We start from the raw sequence: 23,919 nt of genomic DNA, 5'->3' as shown, positions 1-23,919 counted from the left end.
TAAGGTCAAGAGGGGAAAAATGTCATTTAAGAACTGATGTTCTGCGCATCAAAATCTTGTACGAGCAGTTGTCCTTAGGGAAACATTCCAACATCCCATCATCCTTTTGTGGCAGGGATGAGTGGGAACATGTTTGATAGCAATGTGGGTGTAGAAAAACCTTTCTGTTTTTCTTATTTAGTACTGTTACTTTCCCAGATTGGAGCAATATCCTGCTTAGGGAGTTCTTGATGTGTGTGCCCATGCTTTCAGTGAAGAGCCAGAGTGCTGTGGTGCCCTATGTGCTTGATGGTGTGATAGCAGAATTCCCCTGCTTCTTATGGTTGCTCCTCAGTGTTTGCTGTGCAACTGTGTGCAGTTGTTTTATGTGGGATGTATGTGTGAAGGTTGGTGGGTAGAAATATGTTCTAGGTGCAATTTGTTACTGTTATGTGTCACCACTACAACTTTTCCTGCAAGGAGTTTATTATTATTAAATCCTAGAAAGTAAGACTGCAGGGAAACTTGAAGAGTCATCTAGTTTGTCATTTTGTCACAACAGGATCCTTGTAGCTGTGCTATTCCTGACATTTATCTGACCTTGGTATGTTCTTTAAAATCTCCAATGATGAAGATTGCTTTCCTAGACAGACTGCTCTATGCCTGTGTTTTGGGGGGTTTTTTGTTTGTTTGTTTGTTTGTGGTTTTGTGTGTGTGTGGCTTTTTCTTTTGTGTTTTGGGGTTTTCCTGGTGTAATGTAGCTGATGCTTTTGCAACAAAGTCTTATTAAGTTCAGTGACATCCATGAGTGAATCAGTCTTATTCCTGTTTCCAAGGTGATTTTTTGCTGTCACTGACCCAATAAGTTGTTTTTAATGTTAACTGGGAGAAATCCTTTCTTATAGCATTTCATATCAATGTTGAATGACTGAGAGCCTTTGTGAGTGTTTGATATGACAAGGCATACATGTATTCCTTCTCCATGTGTTTTTAAAAACAGTCTTCAAGTACAAACCATACACTGAAAAGCAGCTATAAAAGAAAATTACAGCCTTTTATTATCCCAATTCCATCTAATAGGATACTCCATTATATATAAAAAAGCCAAATGTTAACGTAGCTGTTTCACATTTTCAGATTCATATCCAGAAAAGATCCTAGGACAGACTACACTACTACAGCTTGATCAACAATAACTTCATTTTATCTTATTACAAATCCATGTCAGAAGTGGAAAAAAATCATGGAAGTGTGAATGGTTTTCTAATTGTTTTAGGAAAGATAAGTTAATTTTTTTTTTAAATTTGGAAAATTTTACTTAAAACAGTAAGGAGATAATGCCAAAACCCTAGTACAGAGGGCATAGTGTAATAGCTGTGTTTATGGTTTTTTTATCTTGATTTCAAGGGATATTTCTTTCTAAAATTACTTCCATGTGCTAGCAAGAGAAATTACTGATGAGGGGCATGCTATGTATACAAGGTATACATACTTTATTGACATTTTTGCTTATCTGTGCCAAGGGGGTAATTTGATACAAATTTCATAAGGATTTAGGCCAGGTCTCGTGGATCCTGTCCTTGTGCTGTCACTTTTGTGGTGTGTGGACACCTGTTTTTGTAATAGGGGAAGCAGCAGGTCAGTGGTTACCACTTGGGTTCTGATAATTCATTTATAGTGGGATCAGTTCCTGCACCGGTGAACATTGTACCAGGACACAAGAACGGGCAGTGCAGAACTCAGGATGAGCAGATGAGGCTGAGCTGTTTAACCAGTCTGTAGGAATTTGTGAATTTATTCTGTTTGTAGTGGAAAAGACAGGTTAAGAATTCCATCTTGTCTTGTCTCTCCACTCTGCTAATTTATATTTGTGTTCCACTTTTCTTTTAGTTACAATGGCACAACTACCTCTGGACCCAAGCTGTAAGAACAATAGAATCATAGAATTGGCTGGGTTGGAAGGGACCTCAGAGATCATCGAGTCCAACCCTTGAACCACCGTTGCGGTTGCTAGACCATGGCACTGAGTGCCACATCCAGTCTCTTTTCAAATATCTCCAGGGATGGAGAATCCACTACTTCCCTGGGCAGCCCATTCCAATGCCTGATCACCCTCTCTGTAAAGAATTTCTTTCTATGATCCAATCTAAACCCCCCCTGGCACAGCTTAAGTCCATGCCCTCTTGTCTTACTGGGAGTTGCCTGGGAAAAGAGACCGACCCCCCCCGGCTACCCCCTCCTTTCAGGGAGTTGTAGAGAGTGATGAGGTCTCCCCTGAGCCTCCTCCAGGCTGAACACCCCCAGCTCCCTCAGCCTCTCCTCATAGGGTCTGTGCTCGAGTCCCTTCACCAGCCTGGTTGCCCTCCTTTGGACCCACTCCAGGACCTCAATCTCCTTCCTGAACTGAGGGGCCCAGAACTGGACACAGGACTCAAGCTGTGGCCTCACCAGCGCTGAGTACAGGGGCAGAATCACTTCCCTGGACCTACTGGCGACACTGTTCCTGATACAGGCCAGGATGCCATTAATTAATTAATTAATTAAGAAGCTAGCTGTTAATCTATTGTCCTTGGCTCCTTAGGAGCCATAACACAGGGCTATTCTGTAAGTGGCTCAGTATTGAAACTTCCAGTGGTTGGATGGGTGAGCTCTGCAGCTCTGTAGCTGTCCTCCTGTTGCTAACCTGGAGTAATAGTAGCTGTACAGATTACAATCAGAAAAGTGTTCTGAAGCCCAAACAACTTGCAGGTTAAAAACACCTTGGTCGTGTGTCAGAGCTGACACATGTCTGAAATGTGAATCAGTTTTCCCTTAAAAATAGATGATACTTACTACCATTGGGGAGATTATAATATCCCAGAATAATTAATAATATTCCACATTAGTATGTGTTTTTAGAGGGATCATTTGGTATTTCTCTGGTTTGAATTGCTGAGGGGTTAATTTTGTGACAGTTTAACCTTTTCCATGTTCAGGCTGCTTTGGATCCTTGCTGTTACCTGAGTTTCCTGATCAGATCCTGGCACCCATTTGATCCTGTGGTTAGCTAGACCAAGGTGTACAAAAGACAATTTTATAGACTTGTGTAGAAGTATCTTTCTGCTAGTGAGATACCCTAACATGGCTTGCCAGAGTCAGGAGAGGTGAGACAAGAGGAATGCCTGATAGATGCCCGAGGGCAGGAGGGGGAAAGAAGGAGAGTTAAGAGTATGGCTAAATGAACACAGGCTAATTGAAGCTGTTGTGGAGCCTCAGCTGTCTGTCATGCTGTTAAATTTGCTAGGAGAGAGAAGTTTTGTTTTCTTGGCTGGAAAAAGCAATTTTGGGGGGCCACGTGAAAATAAAAAATAGGAAGTAAAAATAAAATCAAAGCAATGCAGAGTTATTTCAGCATCCAAATAAAGTTTGGCTCAACTTTAGGGTGAAGGTTCAGTTCCGATTCTCTGTGAATATTTTACTTTGTTTAAATTTTCTAGTGCCCTCATAGAGTTAGTCATAGATATACAGAGAGACTTTTAAAAATTTCCACATTGTTTTAGTAGTATTTGAGAGACTTGGATTCCTTGCTCTTCCAAATCTACAGACAAGAAGCAGGAAGCAGGGGAGGGGAAGAGTTTTAAATATGTTTTAAACAAAAAGTGATGTATATATATATATGAAGCGTTCTACTAATTTTTGTATCTTTTAGTGCAGGTGCTTGAAGGTTAATAGCCAGCCTATCACTTCTATTGTGTCAAGACTTTTTTTCTAACCTAAAGCAATGTTAATTTCCATTTTAGGAAGTATGTCTGCAGGAGCCAGTGGTATTTACTAACTGCGCCTGTGAAAACATTCCTTTTCACCCTCAGATGCTCACTCAGCCTTCTGTTTTCCAAAAGTCATTATTACAGGCTTTAGCTTGTAGCCTGAGAAATTAAAAGCACGTTTTAATAACGTGAACAGCAGAGTCCTGAGTGCTGGGATACTTCCTTGCCTGCGTTCCCCTGGCTTGTGTTGTAGTGCAGTTTGTAGCAATGGGTGGGGAATTTGTTCCGGTGTTGTTGGCTTTTGGGTTTGCACTGTTCTCCTCCCCCCCTCTCTCCTCTCCTCCCTTAACAACAGCAAGACCTCCTACTGGAGCATCGGTTTATATTTTAAAGTTTATTTTGTCATGAAGATTCTTACAAACAGATATTTTTTTTTCATGCTTTAGAAGCCATCGTTTGGCTGTGATGAGCTAGTGCATGAGATGCATTAAGGTCTGAATCCCATCTTCAGTGTTGTCAGCTCATGCTAATTCCTCTTCTCCTCTTTGGTTGGAGTGAAAGGCTGTCGGGTTGGGAGACTTGAATGGCTCAGGGCTGCTCCATGGTAACGCTGTGAATGATTCCACCCCCCTCGTACCTACGGGATATGTAAAATTGTTTACCTTTCTATCACTGGGGGATGGTAAAGCTCGAAGTACCTTGTGTTTACTACAGTTTGGTCTACAAAAAAAACCAACGCGTGTGAAGAGTAACCATGGAGAAGACGATGCATGTTAATTTGTGTATCAGCCTTAACCTCCTGCTCTCTTTACACTCAATAGAAAAGGGGGGAGGGGTGCCAGAGCCCTTTTATTCTGTGCCTCAGCAAGGGACACCCTTTGCCAGTGCCTTGGGTCTGTAGCAGAGACAGGTCCACGTTAGCACTTCACAGTTTCCTGAGCATCTTAAATGGGTAGATTTCCAAGTACTTCAGAAAAGAGGACTTTACCCCGTATTCCTGTTTCACAGTTTAGAAATGCATGGTATAGTTGGTATTATGAATCTGAGTAGCAAATGGCTTAAAAGCTGAAAACAATGATTTCCTTGAGCTGTCTGGCCAGAAAAGATAAATCTGTTGCCATGCAAAGAACTTGGTTGCTGAATTTCTGGCTAAGACTGGTGCTATATTGTATGCAAGAAACTCTGTAGCTAAAACCAAACCAAAAAACAAACAAACAAACAAAACCCCCCGAAAAAACCCCAACATGAAACTGTATCAGTAACTCCGCAATTAAAGAAACACTAATGGAAATTTGCCTTTTTTGTACAAACTTCTTCTGCAGTTGCGAATATAAGCTTTCATTTATCCAGCATTTCCCTTGCTTTATTCTGGATTGGTTTGCTGCAGAAATACCATCCTTCTATTATGCAGTAAGTTCCAGTCTTGTAAGGTTCCAGTGAGTTTGAATCCTGGAGATGTTTTGAACCAATTGATGTGATTAATTTCTCCTGTTACAATACTGTATTACGTTTCCTCACACTTAGATTGATTTGGTTGTGTGTCTCTTCATGCTCTTCTCTGTTCTGAGGCCACCAGATGCTATACTAATGTACTTGAACCTGCTGCTACTGTTCTGTGGGGTGCACATGAAGTGCTTGTGAGTGGTAATGCTCCATCCTGAAGTCCTAGGCTTCTCAGAGTGGAGCGTGTCCAGCACTTTCTTAGACTTGGTATTCAAAATTACCAGGTAAAATTATTAGCCTACCCAAGTGATGTGGGGGAAATTGGGCAGATCATTCTGACAGTGACAGAGGAAAGGCCACAAAAGATACATAAAGTGTAATTTTGCTTCTTAGACTGATAGAAGCAGATGTATCCTTTGCTTGCTTATTTTTGCTGCTGGAATCTGAGTTTACTTGAGTTAGCTCCCTCTCACCAGGCATCAGCTGCATATCTTTCCATGATGCTTTCCCACAGTGCTTGCAGTATCCCACGCTTTCTCTGAAGTCAATGCTGTAGTTCCCTCAGTTCCTCAGGGAGCCTTTGAATGGGAAGAGTCAGACACCTGCTGAGCTCCTTCAGGGCTATCAGTACCGTGCTAACTGCTCAGGTGGAAGGGTAACTTGCCTGCTTTTGTCTAGCCCTTCAATTACTGTGGAAGCTAATCTGCATCTTTCACTTTTAGCAAGCTTGAGTTAAAAAACCCAAAACCACGCTTGTGCAACTTTCCTATCTTGTAGATACAAATCTATAATTTAATATTATTTATTGCTCTCTGGAACACACAACAAACAACAGCTTTCCTCACCCCTCCGTCACTAGTGGCTTAAAAAGTGAGGACAAAAGAGCACAGTTTTCCATAAGAAGCAGGGATACAAATCCTGGTGACAGACGACTTTCATGTTGTTAAGAGAAACTAGAAACTGGATGTGGCTCTCAGTGCCATGGTCTAGCAACCTCAGCGGTGGTTCAAGGGTTGGACTCGATGATCTCTGAGGTCCCTTCCATCCCAGCCAATTCTATGATTCTAAGACATGGGATTGCACTATGAGAATCAGGACTGGGCTTCTGGCAGAAGCCTTGGACATTCATATCAGCATTTATTTAAAAACAAACAAAACCCCAATATGTTGACAGAGCCCCTGAGAAAGAGGTCTTCCTTCCAAATGCAGAGCCTACAGTGTGTTTTCAGAAGTCTAAGAGTCCAGTCTTAAAAATGGCTTCACAGCATTGGCACTAGGATTAATTTGCTTCACAGCATTGGCACTAGGATTAATTTGTAGGTCTCAGGTATTCTCCCAGTATTCTATACGATATTCTCTGCAGCAGCAACTTTAAACTTTTTGATCTTATCTAGGTATTGCTATCCTTTCAGGCTTTAGTACTACAGATGTGTTTTGTTTGCCTGCATGGCTTTGATCAGTGCTGTCTACTTCTGACATCAGCGCTGAGGACTTAGAGTACTTGTTTATTGACTGAAAATCAAATTCAACAGTTTTTATCCAGATGTGTCCCTCTCCTGTTTAAGATGCTTTGTCAGAACTTCCTCTCCCTTTCTGACCCATGGTTGAGTGTAGAGTCTGTATCTGTCTGGTTAGAACACCTATTTGTAGCAGGACTCAAAAGAAACAGCTAGAAGAGCCAGAAACCTATTTGATGTTTTTATCAGCTTTTCTACAGATTCAGAAGATCTCGCTTCCAAATGAGAAATGGAGTTCAACTCTCAAAACAGCAATGTGATGAAGTTTTCTTTTTCTCTTAGAATTGGAGCTGACTCTGCTGTCCTGGCTTGTCTGTCCTCACTTGGTTGTCAGCAGCCTCTTTGTTTAGCTTGACCAATCCCACACCCACTGTGTGTAAACACAGTTGCCAGATTCAGCTAGGTAGAAGAAAAATGACAATAAGCCTGTTAAAAGGAAGAGAGCAGAAACCTGTGAAGACACCGTACTGCATTTAAAAGAAAAACAACAAGCCACAAAATTTTAAATGCAGCTTTGTGTTCAGACCATTAGAAACTACTACAAACTGCATGCTTCAGAGGACTGGACAGTTAGAAATACAGTATACTGATTAACCTGATTGATCTCCTTTAAGAACATTCCTAAAACACTGACCTCATCTTTACTTCTTTTTTGGAGTACTGTGGAGTGTAGAAGAGAAGAGAACAGGAATTAAATGCTTTTTGTGTTACATGTTTGCATTAAAAGGTGTACTTATGTTTTGAAAACTGTGTGCTAATCTTCCCCAAGATTATTTTCTCTCACTGTTATCTTGGCTTTAAAGAGAAGGATGCTCCATCTGTATGGTCTTTACATGACAATGCATATTTTTCTCTTTTTGAGTGTTGTTTCTATGTGCATAGTTTTGGCTGGAGTACAAGGCAGTGGAAGTCAATGGTGGTGCTTCCATTTCAGATAGCTTAATACATGCCCGAATACCAGAATTTCCTAGAATCCTATCTAATACAGGACCAAGTTTTATAGGAAGAATAGTGTTGGTGAGCATCAGATCTGTAAACTATAGCTTTTTTTCTATATGTCCAGGATGAGTTCTCTTTTCTGTCCTTGAAATCTGTGATTGTTGTTTCCCAACATGTATGGCATGATGCAAACTGAGAAATATTTCTTCTGTGAATAGTGCAGATATCCTCAACTATTCTCTCTATCCTCCTTGCTGAAACAGAAAAACTTTTTTTTACTAAGTTTCTTCTGCTCAACCACCGGTTTCTGTATTAGGTAGGATGCATAATTTCAGAAAATTAATTAGGATGGTAAAAAGATAGGTTTGGCAACTGGCTATTGTAGAGCAAAATATTTATTTATTTATTTATTTATTTATTTTTGTGCATGTGTGTGATTTCTGGGAAAATTTCTGTAACTTTGAGATGTTTATGTTCAGCATTATTAGTGATCTCTATGTACAGAATGTAGTCTTCATTAATGTTATACCAGATATAAACCATCAGCAGAAGAGGGAAAAGACGTTTTGTCTAATTTTATTAGAACATGGAAGTTAGAAGAGCAGCATGCTAAATTGCAAAAATAGGAGGAATTTTTTCCACTCTTCCAGCACATAGGGCTATGCTGGATCTAAAGCCTGTGCCCTGTAGTTCTAGAAGTCAGGTGAGCTAAAACTGACCATGGATCATACCAACAGCAAGAAGAGGATTTGGCTGCTTTTCTCTTAGCCCTTTTTCTTGTTGGTTTTTATTTTCTTTTTTATGAGAAAGGCATTGGTACCTCTTTTTGAATGAGTTGTTACTATATTCAAGTCGTAATTTCCCCATGGAATGGGCATCAGCAGTTTGACTTCTTTGCGTAAGGATCTTCAGTCAATTCTGCTGTCTGGTCCTTCTGTTCTTAGGGGAGTGGTCAATTAGGTTAGGCTCTAAGATGCTAACTTTGAGTGCAGTATTGAATAGTTTAGTTCTTAGTTCTGATAGCTTGCCAATCTGTTTTTTATTATGTTTTTTTCCTTCTCTAGAAGGATTTTGATAATGCTAGATAGCTGCTCTTTTGCAGTTTCTCTTATATATCCCTTGCATTTTACTCTGATTTCAATATTAGTACCACGTGTGAAGTAGTTAAATTGAGCATTTCCTCCAATCATTCTTGACAAGCCTTGTGATAAAGGTTTTTTTGGTGATGAGTTCAAGTTAAACATTTGACTTTTGAACTCATTCTTGTGGCATCTTTGAAGACAGTAGTGTCCGAACAGTCTATTTTGCTGAATAACAAACTGCAAACATAGCTGCTTTTTGTTATTATAATGAGGTATAGTTGACATTCTGATGTTGATGTAGCTGATGTTTTACTTAGAGCTTTAAATTCAAAGTACTTTATTTTGCTCTGCTAGACACAAATATCTTGTGTTTTGTTTTGGTTTTGTCCCCAGACACATTTCTAAGCGGATTTAAAGACTGCAGATTGTATCTGCTCTGGAATATAGCTTAGGATACAGGGTAGGCACTTGTAATTTCTCTTTATGCGTGAGAAAAGGTTAGTGTTCAAACAAAATGTAAACATTACTTACAATCATGAGCGCTATGGGTTCTATAGAGCAAGATGTGCATCTCACTGATCTCCAAGTGATGCCTTTTTGGGTTGCTTTGCTGGCACAGTGGTCAGGGCTGTGTGCATCCTGTTGCTGCAATCAGCTGTGCTCTGGCCCACCTGCTGGTCACTGACCCAGCGCTGCATTAGGGGCTCTTTTGATCTCAGATACCAAAGATTCCTGCATTTGTTCTTTTCCTGGGTTAAAAATCCATGCCTGTGGTCATAGTAATTGTTGATACTGGACCGTAGACTTCCAGAAGTGTGTAAAGATCATTCAGAGAAGGTGTTTGAGTTTAGTATCATTTTTTGGACTCTGATAATGTGACAGCTAAGGTCAAGTATTCTTATAAAAGGAAAATGTTTTACTGGGTAATACTTACCTGTAACTGTCTCTAAATTTGAGATAGTTCCTAGGAATAACACCAGCTGGTTTGACCTCTATAAGGATATTTTTCAGCTAGTTAAGGCAAGCACTTAGGGAAGCTAAACCTGTTGAAAGGCTTGCCTAGTGCAAAAGATGCAATATTTCTAATTAAACTGTTTAGTAAAATATTATATTCTGAAGTGAAAAGCTAATATAATCCCAAGTCATTGGAGCTGGGGATTTTTGCTTGCTATTCAAAGGTTTGATACTGTGCAAAGAGGCAGGGAGATGGTACTTTACAGACCCCAGAGATGTGCATGGTAAATAGAGGAGGAAGCCTTTGCTTCTTTGGGCTGCAGTAATGAGTGATTATAAAGAATTATATGTAAAATACTAATCTTGTGTTTAACTTTTCCAAGCTTTTGAGTGATAAGCTGAGGGAAGCATAATACTGATTCCCAAAATGTATGTTGTTATAGTCAATTATTGATAATATAGTTAATGCAAGGCAGTATCTTGTCTTGTAGTTCTGCTGTGAAAGCTTTTAGGAAGTGTTGAGATTTTAATAGAACCCTTAGTACTTTTCCAGCATCTTGATACGAAGTTGTGATTGTGCACTTTGAACTTTTACTGAACATGGGAAATGTTCTTGCAGTAAAATTGATTTACATTTTTTTTTAGCTGTTCAAAGTCGCTTTGGGGCAATCAAAAGAATCCTGTATTTGTAGGGAAAAAAAAAAATCGAAAAAATCCAACCAAAAGAACAATACTCAAGATAGCTGATGGTGCTTGTTTAGTGGAGTTTATTGCCTCGTGTCAGGTTGAACTCAAGGCTTTACAGAGAGTATCAGAGAGTATTTATCTGCTTGCAGATCTTGCTGCACTGGTTAAATATGTTGCTATCTGAAGTGTTCATCACTTTCAAAACGCTTATGCAGCACAGCCATCTTCTGCAAAATAAATAGTTCAAATGGGCTTGCATCAGGTTCAGGCAAAATCAACGGAGCTAATTAAAAGTGCTGAAACTAACCTGACAGACCTTTCACAAAGGCAACTAGGAAGCTCTTAAACATGTGCTGGGCCAGCAGAACTGCAGGGCAAGAGCAAGTGTGTGCAGGCAGGGGGATGGGGACAGTGACATTTTGTCTCAGCACCCTATCTTGTGCTGAGAGCAGCTTGTGTGCCCTCAGAAACCCATCTGTTGCCTGTAGGAAAGAATTGCTTGATTTCATAGAAGTATTCCGTGATGAAGTACTCTCTCCAAAATTTTTGTTTCTTCTTAGCAATGCACAAATGTTTATAGCCAGCAACCCAGGGAATGGCTAGGAATGTTGTCATGTCCCCTTAAACCACAGGCTGGTGGTGTGTTGGAATGCGGGGATATCTTTGTGGCTGTTTCCTTCATTAGTCTGATTCTATTGAAAGCATCTTATTTTGCTTGTATTTTCTGTACTAGAGGTTTACAGAAAAATGTTTATACTAAAGCTTCAAACATTTACTGAAATGCTAGAAAACCTAAAGAATTTCTGTGGATTCTTTATATTAAGATCAGATGTGGGAATGTCACATTGAATATCTGCTGTAGAAAACTCAGATGATTTTAATGAAAAATAAGAATCTGAAATGGTATGTGCCCAGCAGCAAACTAATTTTAAAAAGGGTGGTAAGGGCTAAAGGAAAGGGAGAATTATATAATGGGCCGGAATTACACCTCGGTGGTTACAAGTCTATTTCTCTGCTGTGTTGACAGAGAAAGTAATTACTGCATTTGTCTTTTTCAATGACATGAAACTAGTTTTTAAAGCAAAGTGGCTTTGAGAGAAGGCATTTGAGAGAAGCCTGCAATGCGAGCAATGCAGTAATCCATCTGATTGAAGTGTCTTGTGGGCTCGGGCAGCTCCAGCTGCAGGGCAGTTTGAGGGAGAATGTTTTTTGAAGTGTGTAACAACAATGTGGATATGTTTAATTTTTCAATAATAACTAATCTAGCAACCGAAACTTGCTTTTATTGATTTCTATTGCTCTAAAAGTTAGTTTGGAATGTAAATGACATTAATTAGTCGTCTTAGTTGGTGGAGGAGCATTAGCTGTTTGGTGCATAAGCAGAATGTTGAGTATGAACTATTTTGCATAAGAAAGCTTATTTTGTCATCAGTCCAGAAAAATGGATTTTCATTCCTAAGGCTAATGGCTAGTGAAACAAAATACTCAGTAACCTTAGTAAAAAGCAGTAAAATTTAAAAATTACATATTATTATCATGCTGACTTGTGCTCAGCAGGCAATTCATGGGTGTTGTTTAAATTAGTGTACATGTAGGTATGTGCATGTCTGTGTGTTTGGAAACGTAACCTTCACGCTGCCAAAGGGCAGCAGGTCCTTGGCAGTGACAAGTGGTCTCAGGTGGGCATTGGTGACCCAAGGCAAATGTGGCACAGGGGCTGCAAATAATGAGGATCAACCAGTCCATGACTCGTCTATCTTATATGTAAAAAAGCTATAAAAACCAGCTTTTTCTGTTGTTCTTAGCCATCAAATTTGTGTTGGACCCACCTGGCTCAAGGCCTGCTTCAGTGAAGGGAACTGGAGCAGGAGTTTAGTAGCCTTTCAAGCAAGGTTGTGTGCTCCAAATTAGGTTTCCATAACCTGTTGGTAACTGTTGTAAGCTTGGGAAGGAAGCCTTCAACTTCAGGCATATGAATCATTTTAGGAGGTTGAATACCATTTGATGGTGTTGATTGGCAGTCGTTGTGATCTTGGACCTTCCAAAGAAGAATGGGAAGGATGGGAATGGGCATGGCTGGCAAGTTCTAACTGGAAATGCTTAGTTTAGGATTTTCTGGCTTGAAATTTCCTATCAGATTATGACATTTTGTTCCTGTCCAGAACTGCTAAGAAAATAGTTAGTAGCAGGTGTCAGAAGAGGTAACATTCTTCCCCAGGGATGTAATTGTAGTCAGACAAAATTATTTCTGTGGAATGCTGATAGTCTCTAGAAAGCTCAGGAGAAGCATGTATCTGAAGGAGAGAATTTGTGAAGAAAGGAGCACTTGTCTACTTAGTTGCTAATTAGACTTTTTTTTTTTTTTTTAACATAGGTTATTGTAATTTGATCTGTATGTTTCTCCTGAAAGAATTTTGTTCCTTGAAGATTACTCCATTTCTTGTTTCAGGAGTGGCTCGTTATTTCTTATTTTGTCACTTCAGAATGGATTATTAGGATAATGGGATAAATTAGGATACAGACTTAAGTTAGTGTTACCAAAATTTTTAAACTTTTCAATTTATATTAGTAGATGTTCATTTAAAGATCACCCTCTAGAATGTGATACAACAGGGGTTTTAAACTGTTAAAAATGAGCTTGGGATAACCAAAATAAATATTTTTTTTCTATTTATAATTATTTTAAGAGACCACTTTGTCGTCCTTTAGATAAGGTGATGACAGAGATCAGTGGCACCTAGTCCTCAGAATAGAGATTTTGGGTTTTGTGCATTAGAAGCTTCCATGAAGTAATATGACATTCAACTTCATTTTCTTGTAGCTCTGTTTTTTCTCAAGCTCTTGCACATTCACCTAGAAGATTTTTCTGATACCTAAGAATGGTTACTTCCCTGTGTTTTTATAACTAGGCCTCACACACCTCTTGTTCTCATGCAGAGTGCTGACAAATAGCTTGTGATGTTATGGTCTGTTTCTTTTGGAGCTTGGTGTACTTCAAAGTTGGTCTTCTACACATGACATTGTGGGGTGTTTTAATGTAAGCTTTACATTCTAAACTAATAGAATGATGTAGTCATAGGTGGTTTAGTCCAAAGTGAAATATCCTGATCTTAGCACTGCTTTGAGTTAGGAAAGAGGCAGTGGTGTAACTGATATTTTTTTCCTATTCTTTATTTTTATAATAAAAAAACCCTGTCTTTTACCTGTCAACAATCAGTGCTTTAGAAACTTAATCCTTTTGAGTCAGTATTTCAGTAAATTTAGTATGAAGAACCAAACATCACAGGTTATTGTAAATTAATAATTCATGACTCCCCAGCTAGTTTAAAATTGAGCAAATATCAATAGAAAATTTTCAAAGACAAAACTAAAAAAAGAAAAGCAAAGTTAAGAGGGGTGATTTACTCTGACATCTCAGTCTCAGCAGATGTGTCAAAATAGTTGACTTACTGAGTGAAGAGTACTCTTCTCTGGTTCCTCAGAAAATCCTCTGTAGAGATAAAATTATTACTTTATGACAGACGGGCTTGTGAAATCATTCCAATGGAATGGACCTCAGGTATAATCCATACTTCTGCTCTCAACTGGGAGTAACACTGAACTTAGACATCATTGCCTAGGGTTTTGACAAGTTTGATCTTGGTTTAAGTACTTCTTTTTTGAGGGGGGATTAAATGAAAGCACTTAGTTTTCAAACTTTCTACTTGTATTGGAGATACCAATATGCATGAAAAAAACCCCAGCTTTGAAAAAACATCATATCAAACTTTTATGAAATATAAAATTCATCTTTGACAGAATTTACTGATGTGTGAATTTTGTGGAATATGGGAAGCAAGAGCCAAACACTGTCTTGTAACTGACAATTTTTTGTTTTAGAGCCTTGATGAATATGAAGATGACGAAGCAGGGCAGAAGGAGCGGAAGAAGGAGGATGCTATTACCCAACAGAATACAGTACAAAATGAGAGTGCCAGTGCAGATACCTCTGTCTCATACTTACTACAGGTGAGATCTTAATACTTGATCGTTTTTATATTTTGCTTCTTTTTAAACTCATACTATCTTCTTTGTACTCCTGCTTCAGAGTACATCATACCCAATAGATTATACAGTATAGAAACAAACATAGAATTCAGGAGTTGTCCGTCACTAAAAGCAGAGTATGCAGTCCCACTCCCTAAACTCAACATTACTGCATCTGGCTTTGGAGAGCATAGTGTCTTGTTTGATGGTATTGATGCCCACCAAACACTCAGTTGATAAGAGGAAGAAAATTCTGGAGATTCAAGTGAAAAATACTTGGAGATTTAGAAAATTCAATAACTGGAGGTAAACTTTTAAAATCAGGAACTAATCTCCCAATTTAATTTATTATCAGTTAACAAACTTCTAATTACTGATTCGGGTATTGAAACATGCACACACACCTAGAGAAAACACTCCTTTCCCTCAGTGCTCTTTTCCCTTTTTTTTTTTTCTCTAATTGCATTGCCACAGGTTACACTTAGACCTGCAGCACTCCCTCCCTCAAAACCCTGCCAGTTGTGGCCTGTACACCCTTTCATCATATTATGCTTCCTGTGTTCAGTCTCTCTTTGGTTTGTTCAGACAGTCTTCTTTTTCCTTCTCTTCTGTTATTTAAAAGCATGGGCAAACCTGGCTGTACACACGTAGTCCACCTGGCTCTGCCTCTTGCCTCTAGCAGAGGTGAGAGGACATGCACACAGAGAAAAAATACATCCTGTAGTCATAGTTCAGAATAGTTCAAACCCGTGGGGTATTCTGAACCACGGAGGGCATCACTGAATTTAGAGGGTCTGGATGCACATTCCTTCTAAAATTTTGTCCAGTCTTTCATATGCTTGTGGATGCGTTTACCATTCAGAAGAGCCTACAGGAAAGATGTGTACAGCTTAATTACCTGCAATGTGAAGAACAGACTTCTTTTGTTTCAGTTAAACCTGTCATTTGCTGTATGTTTCTATGTGATTTCACCAAGGTGTCCCAGTGGAAGGTATGCATGGGGAATGCCTGCTTTGTCTATATGTGACTGAGTGCTGCAGAGAGCACAGCTCCACTCAGCAGTCTCTTCTTTAGGCTGAAGAATTCTATTTTATTTAGTTGTTCCTTTCCAGGAGATACTCAGTAGCATTCTGTACGTTTTCCATTTTGAGCTATATTGTATTTGGGATCTGGAAACAGAACTTAAAATTTCAGCACGACATAAAATTGTGAAGTGTTTTGTTGGTATTTTTGTGTGTTTGCTTGTTTTCTGTTTCATTCCTCATGATTCCTTATAGGCTGCCTGTTTGTCTGCAGCTGAGCACTGCGTTTACTTTCCTTTATCGTCTATGTCTCCTTAAAATTTTGGGGTTATCTGTGAGTGCCAATAGCCAAGTATCTGAACATGTAATTTTAGAAGTGTGTTTACCTTTTTGACTCACTTTGTGCTTAGGTACACTAGATCTTATCTCCTGTTTCCAGCCACTCCCAGTAGAAAAGTCCTGTATGTTTTCACAGTTGAACCTCATCTTTTCTGTTGTGAGTAGAATCTGTGGACATCTCCATCCCCAGATATATTGAACTGATTTGGGCATTTGATCCACTGCAAAAGCTGATCATAAGAGCCCACCATTATTTCCTGCCTTTTGGCCAGTGATTTATTTATGGGAAGGACATTAGCTATATACTGCAGGCTTAATTTCTTTAAGAGTCTTTGGGGAATGCTATTTTTAAAACTCACTGAGCTGCCATCCAACTTTCTCTTTTGTACACTATTTCACTTAAAAAGATGTGTAGGATTTGCAAAGTGTAACTATCTTACAAATGTCCTTGTGACTCTTCTACATACCATGTTTCCTCACTTATTCCTTAATCGGTTTAGGCTTAATAGCACCACTTTATTCACTATAAATATCAAGCTCAATGGTCTGCAGTTCTCTTGTCTAGGCTAGAATATGCTTAAAAATAGTGATTGTTAACTACTGGTACCAGGGCAGTGTTAAATGAAGGATTATATATGATCTTGAGTAGTTTAGCCATTATATTTTTCAGTAACAGAAATAGTTCCTTCAAAGCTCTTCTCAACCCTTTTTTTTCTTTTTTCTTTTCTCTTTTTTCTCTTTTCTCTTTTCTCTTTTCTCTTTTCTCTTTTCTCTTTTCTTTTTTCTTTTTTCTTTTTTCTTTTTTCTTTTTTCTTTTTTCTTTTTTCTTTTTTCTTTTTTCTTTTTTCTTTTTTCTTTTTTCTTTTTTCTTTTTTCTTTTTTCTTTTTTCTTTTTTCTTTTTCTTTTATCTTTTTTTCTTTTTTCTTTTTTCTTTTATCTTTTTCTTTTTTCTTTTTTCTTTTTTCTTTTTTTTTCTTTTTTCTTTTTTTTTTTTTCTTTTTTCTTTTTTTTTCTTGGTTGTTTGGTTTTTGTTTTTTTGTTTTGTTTTTGGGGTTTTTTTTTGTTTGATTTGTTTGTTTGTTTGTTTTGTTAAAATTTGATGTTAAGTTCTACCACTGCTTCTGTTTGGAAGACTCTTTGATTCCTCCATGAAGAAGAAGTACTCTAATGTGAGACCCTTACCATGCTGTTCCATGGTAGACAGTGACAAAACTATTTCCACAGAGAAACCATCTTCAAGCGTGTCTGTTAAAACTTGATCTGTTGTCTTTGCAGATTTTTTGGCAGCATTCCTCGTTCTGAAATGTTTTTACACTTTTTCCAAGTTGTTTGTTAGACTCTCATATTGTGTTCACTCTCTTATCCTCTTTTTTAACAAATAATCCAAAAGCTGTCACTTTTTGTTTCCCTTAGTGGTATTATTACAGAATGCTCTGGCTATATTCCCATGTCCCTTTTCTTTTCCATCCATGTTTTCTTCTCCACCAGCAACTTCAGTTTCTGTTTACCATGCTGTGTCTGTATTAATTGTATTCTACATGGTGCCAAGGTTGTCACCTCTGTATTCAGATAGGCACTGCTGCTTTGTTGACAGGGCACAGCAGGGTTGTCCTGTTGCTGACAATACAAAAGAGAGTCCCAGTCCTCACATCTGGCAAAGACCCAGGATGGCACATACACAGAACAGATGGAGTCTTAAAAAGTTAGAGCTGCTGTGACTGAATGAGTTTATTACTGACTGTGTGTACTTGATTTTTATGAGATAATTTACAACTCGCCCAATTTGAAGAGAATTTGACAGCACTGTTGCTTTAGCTCTGATGACTTAGTTTCCTTTTGTTTCTCCTCTGTGGAACAGTTAAGCCTAATTTTGTTCTTAAAAGTAGATTTAAAAGTTTTAGATTTAAAAGTTCAGTTAATTCTAGTTGCCATTGACAAATATTTGTTCTAGTTCTATCTACAAAGCAGAATAAATAAATTTCTGTCGTTACATTTTCATTAGGTTGTCTGTTCTATTATCCATTAATTTTTTAAATTTTCATTTGTAAATATTAATTACTTCGACCTTTACATGGGAAACATGTGCTAACTTCATGTATGATGCACAAATAGGTTGCTGAATAATGTTTCCAGTCCTTAACTGACTACTTCTTTTTTATTTTAACAATGTCAGAAGCTGCTGTTCTTCATGGACAAAATGTACAGTTTTTGAAAACTTACTAAATTTCAAGAGAAGATTTTCAAAGGCAAAAGTCCTTGATCCAAAGCACAGAGATATGAGATGCATTTAAGAACAGTTGTAAAAATATACCTGAACGGAGAGTATTTTCCTTGAAGCAGAGAATGATTTGGCTGAAATGGGTTTCTTATTTACCTTATACTGGAGATACAGAAGGTAACTCTGTCAACATTATAAACATTGGAAAACAATTGCAATCAGAACTGTAACTTATGCAAAAGGAAATGTGGAAAGCTATACCTCATCAGATGAATCAAGACTTAGTCCACTCCCAAACTCAAATGTGACATCTGGCTCTGACTTCCTTGCTTGATTTTCCTCCTGTTTTTAATGCTGCAGTTCAGTTGTTCTTAGATTCTGACTCACAGTGTTGTGGTCCCCTCAGCTGATACAATGCAGAGTGAGATTTTTAAGTTGTATGTAGTGAAGCTTAGAATTCTTACAAAGTAGCTAAAAAAAGTGTAATGCTAAGGAAAATCATAAAGTTACTGATTTATTGTTAGTGTAGGTACTAGTCTGACCAAGAATCAGTGTAGTCTGACAATTATGTATAAATCTAGCTCTTAGCAGAAATGATAAAATCAAACATTGTGCAAAACTATTTGTTAATAATATCTTTCTTACAGATAGAGATAAATGATGTCTTGTCAAGGGTAACTAATGTCTCCTTGTTTCATAATTAATCAAAGTTTCAGTATGTACACACTAAAGATAACTTGCATCAAAAACCCTACAAAATTTGGCTGGGAGAACAATTAGTTTACTCTTGTCTTAGAAGTTTCCTGAGTTCCAGGACATGGAATAACCCGACTGTTGTGCTAATGCTCAAAAAAAAAAAAACCAAAAGAAACCCCCCAAAAAACCCCAATCAAACCCAGCAAACAAACCTTCACAAAACACCATATGCAGGGCCTTAAATTTTGCATCAGAGCGTGTAGGTTGTGCTGGTACCACGATCATCACCTCCCATCTGCAGTTTTGTTTGGGGAATATTTTGGGGAATATTTGGGGAATATTTTAAGACACCAGATGCACAAATATGTTTCCTACTCCATGTAAAGTAGGGTTAATACAACTTTTGTCATTATAGAAGGGATATCTGAGCATGATATCATGTTGTAGTGTCTGTGGCATTCCTGGAAAACTGGAGAGCAAATTGGGAAGATTAATCCAAAGTCAGCGTGAAGCCTTGCAGTAGGAGACGCATGTGTAGGTTCTCCATCCTGTAAAATCTTCAGATCATAGCTGGATAGAAATTATACTCTGAATAACAAAGAATGTCATTCTCAATACCTTGGAAGGAATTTGAAATCCTTTGCTTCTTATTATCTTTGGTTGCTTCAGACATTGAAGTGTCTGTGAATGCTGGTTGTGCATGCTGCAAAAATTTCATCAGCTGGTGGTCAGTTTGACATTTAAATGTGAGATGGAAATAGTTCAGTAAATATATATTGGCAAAATCACCAAGAAACAACAAGGAATCTGAGATCTTCAGACTTATTTTTGACATTGGCATTTGGATAAGGTGTGTGGTTTTCTTCCCACTGATGTAAAAGGGGGTATTGTTAGATTGGGTTAGATTGGGCATTTAAATTTGGATGGGCTGAATCCTTTCCTGTCCCTGGCAAACTTGGATGAAGCATGTGGGAATGACTTTTACTACTAACATGACCTGGAAATAGGGACCAGTTAGAGCATGAAATACCAATTTTTGTGCCTGTGAACGTGAAAAGGGAAGGCTCTTGGTCAGTTAGATAATGAGTTTCAATTTTTTTGTGAAATAAATACTCTGTATTCTAGAAGTGAAAGGTAATGATTTATAAAAATAAGAATGATTTACAGTATCCTACTATAAAAATGGAATTCTGATCTTTATTATGTCCCACAATAAGAAAATTTGACCATAGTATTCTTAATTCTAAGTTAGGAAACTACATCTTGTAACCATCACAGTTACAAGTACCTTTTGTGTTTGGTATGATGCTGAAGATCTCTTTACAGTCATCTGCTAGAAACATGCTTTTTAATTTGAATTACTGACATGAAGGTGGTTGGGGAATTTTGCTTTTCAAGTATTCTGAAGCCTGGGACCCCAGTGGAAGACCTGACTGACTCCCTTTGTTAAGCTACACCAACTGCTTTGTTGTACCTGATTGCATATATTAAACTGCTGCAAAGCCTAGGACCCCCCTCAAGACCCTTGCATCCTAGTTAGAAATTCTGATAATCTTGTTCCAGCCATTAATTTTTTGTGTATGCAGCTGTAATGTGCATTTCTTAAGAGTCCCAGTATTGCACTTAGACTGTACAGCAGCAAGGCATTCAATAAATTTTAAGATGCTGAATCTTAACAATTTCGTCCAAGATACAGCTTTGTAAGATACTTTTGAGATAAACATACACATGAATGAGCAGCTCTAGACAAGAAATATCCCTTTGTTTGTAGCACCGGACCTTCACTTTATACTACATGTTGTATCAAATTCTTGAAATAAATCAAAATTATGTGCATTTGTAGCCAGGCTAAAGCCTGACCTGTACTGAATCTCTGAGGAGCTGTTCATCCAAGACCACAGAAAGAGAAATTGCTCTAATCTTCAACTTGCAACACTTGCAACAACTTTGCATATAGCAATATGCATTGCCCTATCTTGTGTTGCTCTCATTCCTCTCAGTTGCAGAAATGCAGGTTGCTGTTCTCTGCAAGAGTTTGGCTTGTAATAGATGCTTGGATCATATTTCAGTTTGGTACTGGGATTACTCTGTACCTTTGAAAGAAGTCAACCTTCTAGTTGACTGGAGGTGAGGGTAGGATGAAATGTCCATGTGATACCTAATAGTGTAATAATAATGTCGTGGTATGGCAGACTGGGCTAATCATAGTTAACTGCAGTACTGAGTGAGTTAGATAGCAGGTAGAGAAGTCATCTAACTTGATTTATTATCATGACCATTTAGTTATGACTTGTGCAAGTTTTAAGTCATCCAAGAGATTATTAAAACTGAAGGAATACTACATCTGATCTTTTCTTCACTTTTTGTTCTAGTAAAGCTTAGCGTTTCAGCAGAGCATTGCAGGCAATTTCTGTAAGGAATGTGGTCCAAGAAATATTTCCACAGAATTGCTCTGGCAGTTTTAAATGCTGAAATACCCTTACTTTATATGGGACCCAACACATGAAATTTGCTGTAACAGGGATGTATGCTGGTGTTACAAAGCTGTAGATGTTTAGTAGATGAACCTTACAAGCTGTGCTGAAAGTAGTAAATGATAAGGAATAATAGTCTCTGGTGATTTCTTAGCTGTGAGGAAATGGTGACAAAATGTGAGTAATGCAAGGGACTATATGTGCATCTGCTAGGAAACAGAGCTGAAAACAAGCTGCTTGACTCCAGCTTCCTCTTATATCTTGTATACTTACACTTAGTCTTATACTAAGTCTTATACTTGGCTCTTACACCAAGAATTGCTGCCAAGTAAACTTCTCAATCATGTGGTAGTTTGTAGTTGTCTGTTTTGCATTTGCTAGATTTTTATTTTGCACAGCATTGTGATGTCTTGCAGGCATACATTTTGCAATTATCCTTACTATCCAAAGTATGTGGTAATAATATTCATATCCAGTCATACCTGACCACAACTTTTCAGTGATGTTTTGCATATAGATTTCATGTAGTTCTTGCAAAGGAGAGCTCTGTCTTTGTGTGTTCAGGAGAAATAATTCATCTTTTGTACATGTATTGTCATGATGTTACCTGGTGATAATTTTCATCCATAGAGAAAATGCAGTTGTGCTGCAGGGCATGCATATAGGCATTAAGGCACGTGTTTATTTTCATGCTGTATTTCTTCAGATGTTGGGCCAAGGATTATTTTATATAATAATGTGGTTATAATATTGACATTATTTTAAAAAAATAAATCAAACATGATTAAAATACAAAAATATGTCAATTAGGAGGAGCTGTGTTTGAGTATATGAAGTTGTATGTAGTTCTGCAAAACCAGGTTGTGGGACTCTAATGTTTGACAGTTAATCACTGGACATTGTTGATCTTGGGTTTTATATTTGCAGATTAAAAACATGATCTGCTTCACAGAAATGATACGACAAGGGTCATTAGTATTTGCAAAGCACTTAAGCAGTAATAGTGAATGCAATAGAAAGCCTCATGAGGAAATCTTATTTTGTCTAAAAATGTTTCCATAAAAATAGGTTAAAAACTATGCAGTTTCAATTTTGTTTAAATATTAAAAGATCACTTCATTTAGAAAATATGTTTGCATTTAAAGTCAGTCTCATATATGCAGTCTTTTTAAAGACAGTGACATCAATTGTGTGGAATTTACTACCCTGTACAATTAGTGCCATGACTCAGGTGCTTCAGATATTTAACTGCCATTTCTGGCATGCCTTGGGACACACAAACTATCTCCTTTCTCTGTGAAAGATAAGGAAAACAGGAACAAAGAAGTTCCATCCTTCCTTGATCATGTATGATCCGTCCATCACACCAGCAGTTTCTAGCAGTAAGGTCATGTACTCGGAACATTTAATTAGGTGAATGGCAGTAGTTAAAGTTTGGTGCCACTTTATGAAAAATAAGCAAATGCAGAATATCAAACACTGCTCACCAATTACTCTTCTCTGTGCCCTGCTTAAGAGAACTTGTGGAAAAATATGTCGTATGGTGATGTCAAGAAAAGCATGATGCCTGTAGTTGTAAGAACTGGAATGAAAGTTGGGTAAGTTGACAGTGTTCTGACCTGTTCTGAACTGACTTAGCAGTCTTAGTTTTCTTTAAATACTTCTTGTCTATATTACTGAAGACGGGGAGGAAAAAAACAAAAAGCAAGCAAGCAAACAAAAAAACAAACAAAAAGCAACAAACCACCTCATGTAGTAACTTTTCATAAATCTGCAAGGTAGTTGATCTGAGTTTAGGAGTAATAATATTGCATGGTGGTCTTGTCCTGAATAACTGGAGGCTTTAAACACAGTGGGTGAATTGTTTTGCAAAGGTGATATTGCTAGTTCGTAGTTAAATTGTGAGTGTGTTTTTTATAGAAACTGAGTTTTGAAACAGTAGTGTCTGGATGCCTCAGCTGAATGGGCTATGTAATAGGCACTTTTGTAGCAGCATAGGTCTCTCTGCCAAAACCCTCCCTCCTGTCATCCCATGTGAGCAAATTTAGTATATGTGTGCTAATGAGTAGTGCTGCTGATCTCTGCATGTTCAGTGGGTTTTATGTCCCCACAGGATCTGCACATGCTCAGCAAATCTGATTGAACCCTATTGCACGTGCACTATCTAATACCACTGCTTTCAGAAAGTGCTTACAAGCGAAACTGCTGTCCCCCTCTGCCCCTCAGGAGTCAGGAAGCTGAGAGCCAGCAGCTGCTGATGTGAGGATGCAGGGAGTGTGAGGATTGCAGCTGCTGATGTGAGGACGCAGGGAATGTGAGGATTGCAGCTGCTGATGTGAGGATGCAGGGAGTGTGAGGATTGCAGCTGCTGATGTGAGGATGCAGGGAATGTGAGGATTGCAGCTGCTGATGTGAGGACGCAGGGAGTGTGAGGATTGCAGCTGCTGATGTGAGGATGCAGGGAAAGCGGGTGGCTGTACGCTGGCCAGGAGCCAGATGAAGTTGTTTTGGCTGGAGAGGTGTAGCCTCAAGGCTCGGAGGTTGGGCATCTCTCCTTTGAGTCATCTGACTTCTGCTCCTGTAGAGAAATACTAATACATTTTGTATCAACATTTGTCTTTGTAACCCCTCATCAAAAAGAAATCTCCTCAGGTTGTTAGTGGAAATTATCATGAGTATTAAGTGCCTTATCGATGTCAGTATACTTCTGATTACATCTGACAAGCAGACTTTGCTTTTCTTAGAAAGAAATATGAAATTATGAACACTTTTAACGTATGTGTTCAGTAACATTCA

The 23,919-nt window shown here is 38.2% G+C and overlaps 1 protein-coding gene across 1 annotated transcript in view; it reads left to right on the top strand.

Annotated features, from left to right (window-relative positions):
- Window positions 1-23,919, top strand: part of PAWR (pro-apoptotic WT1 regulator) — a 74,191-nt gene that overhangs the window by 24,442 nt on the left and 25,830 nt on the right. Inside the window, exon 2 of the mRNA XM_030460747.1 lies at window positions 14,227-14,355. Within this exon, the coding sequence (XP_030316607.1) occupies window positions 14,227-14,355 (129 nt within the window). The remainder of the gene's footprint in view (window positions 1-14,226; window positions 14,356-23,919) is intronic.

This window comes from Calypte anna, chromosome 1, assembly GCF_003957555.1.
Source record: "Calypte anna isolate BGI_N300 chromosome 1, bCalAnn1_v1.p, whole genome shotgun sequence".
Classification (NCBI taxonomy): Eukaryota; Metazoa; Chordata; class Aves; order Apodiformes; family Trochilidae; genus Calypte; species Calypte anna.
This window is presented reverse-complemented; position numbering and strand designations above follow the sequence as displayed.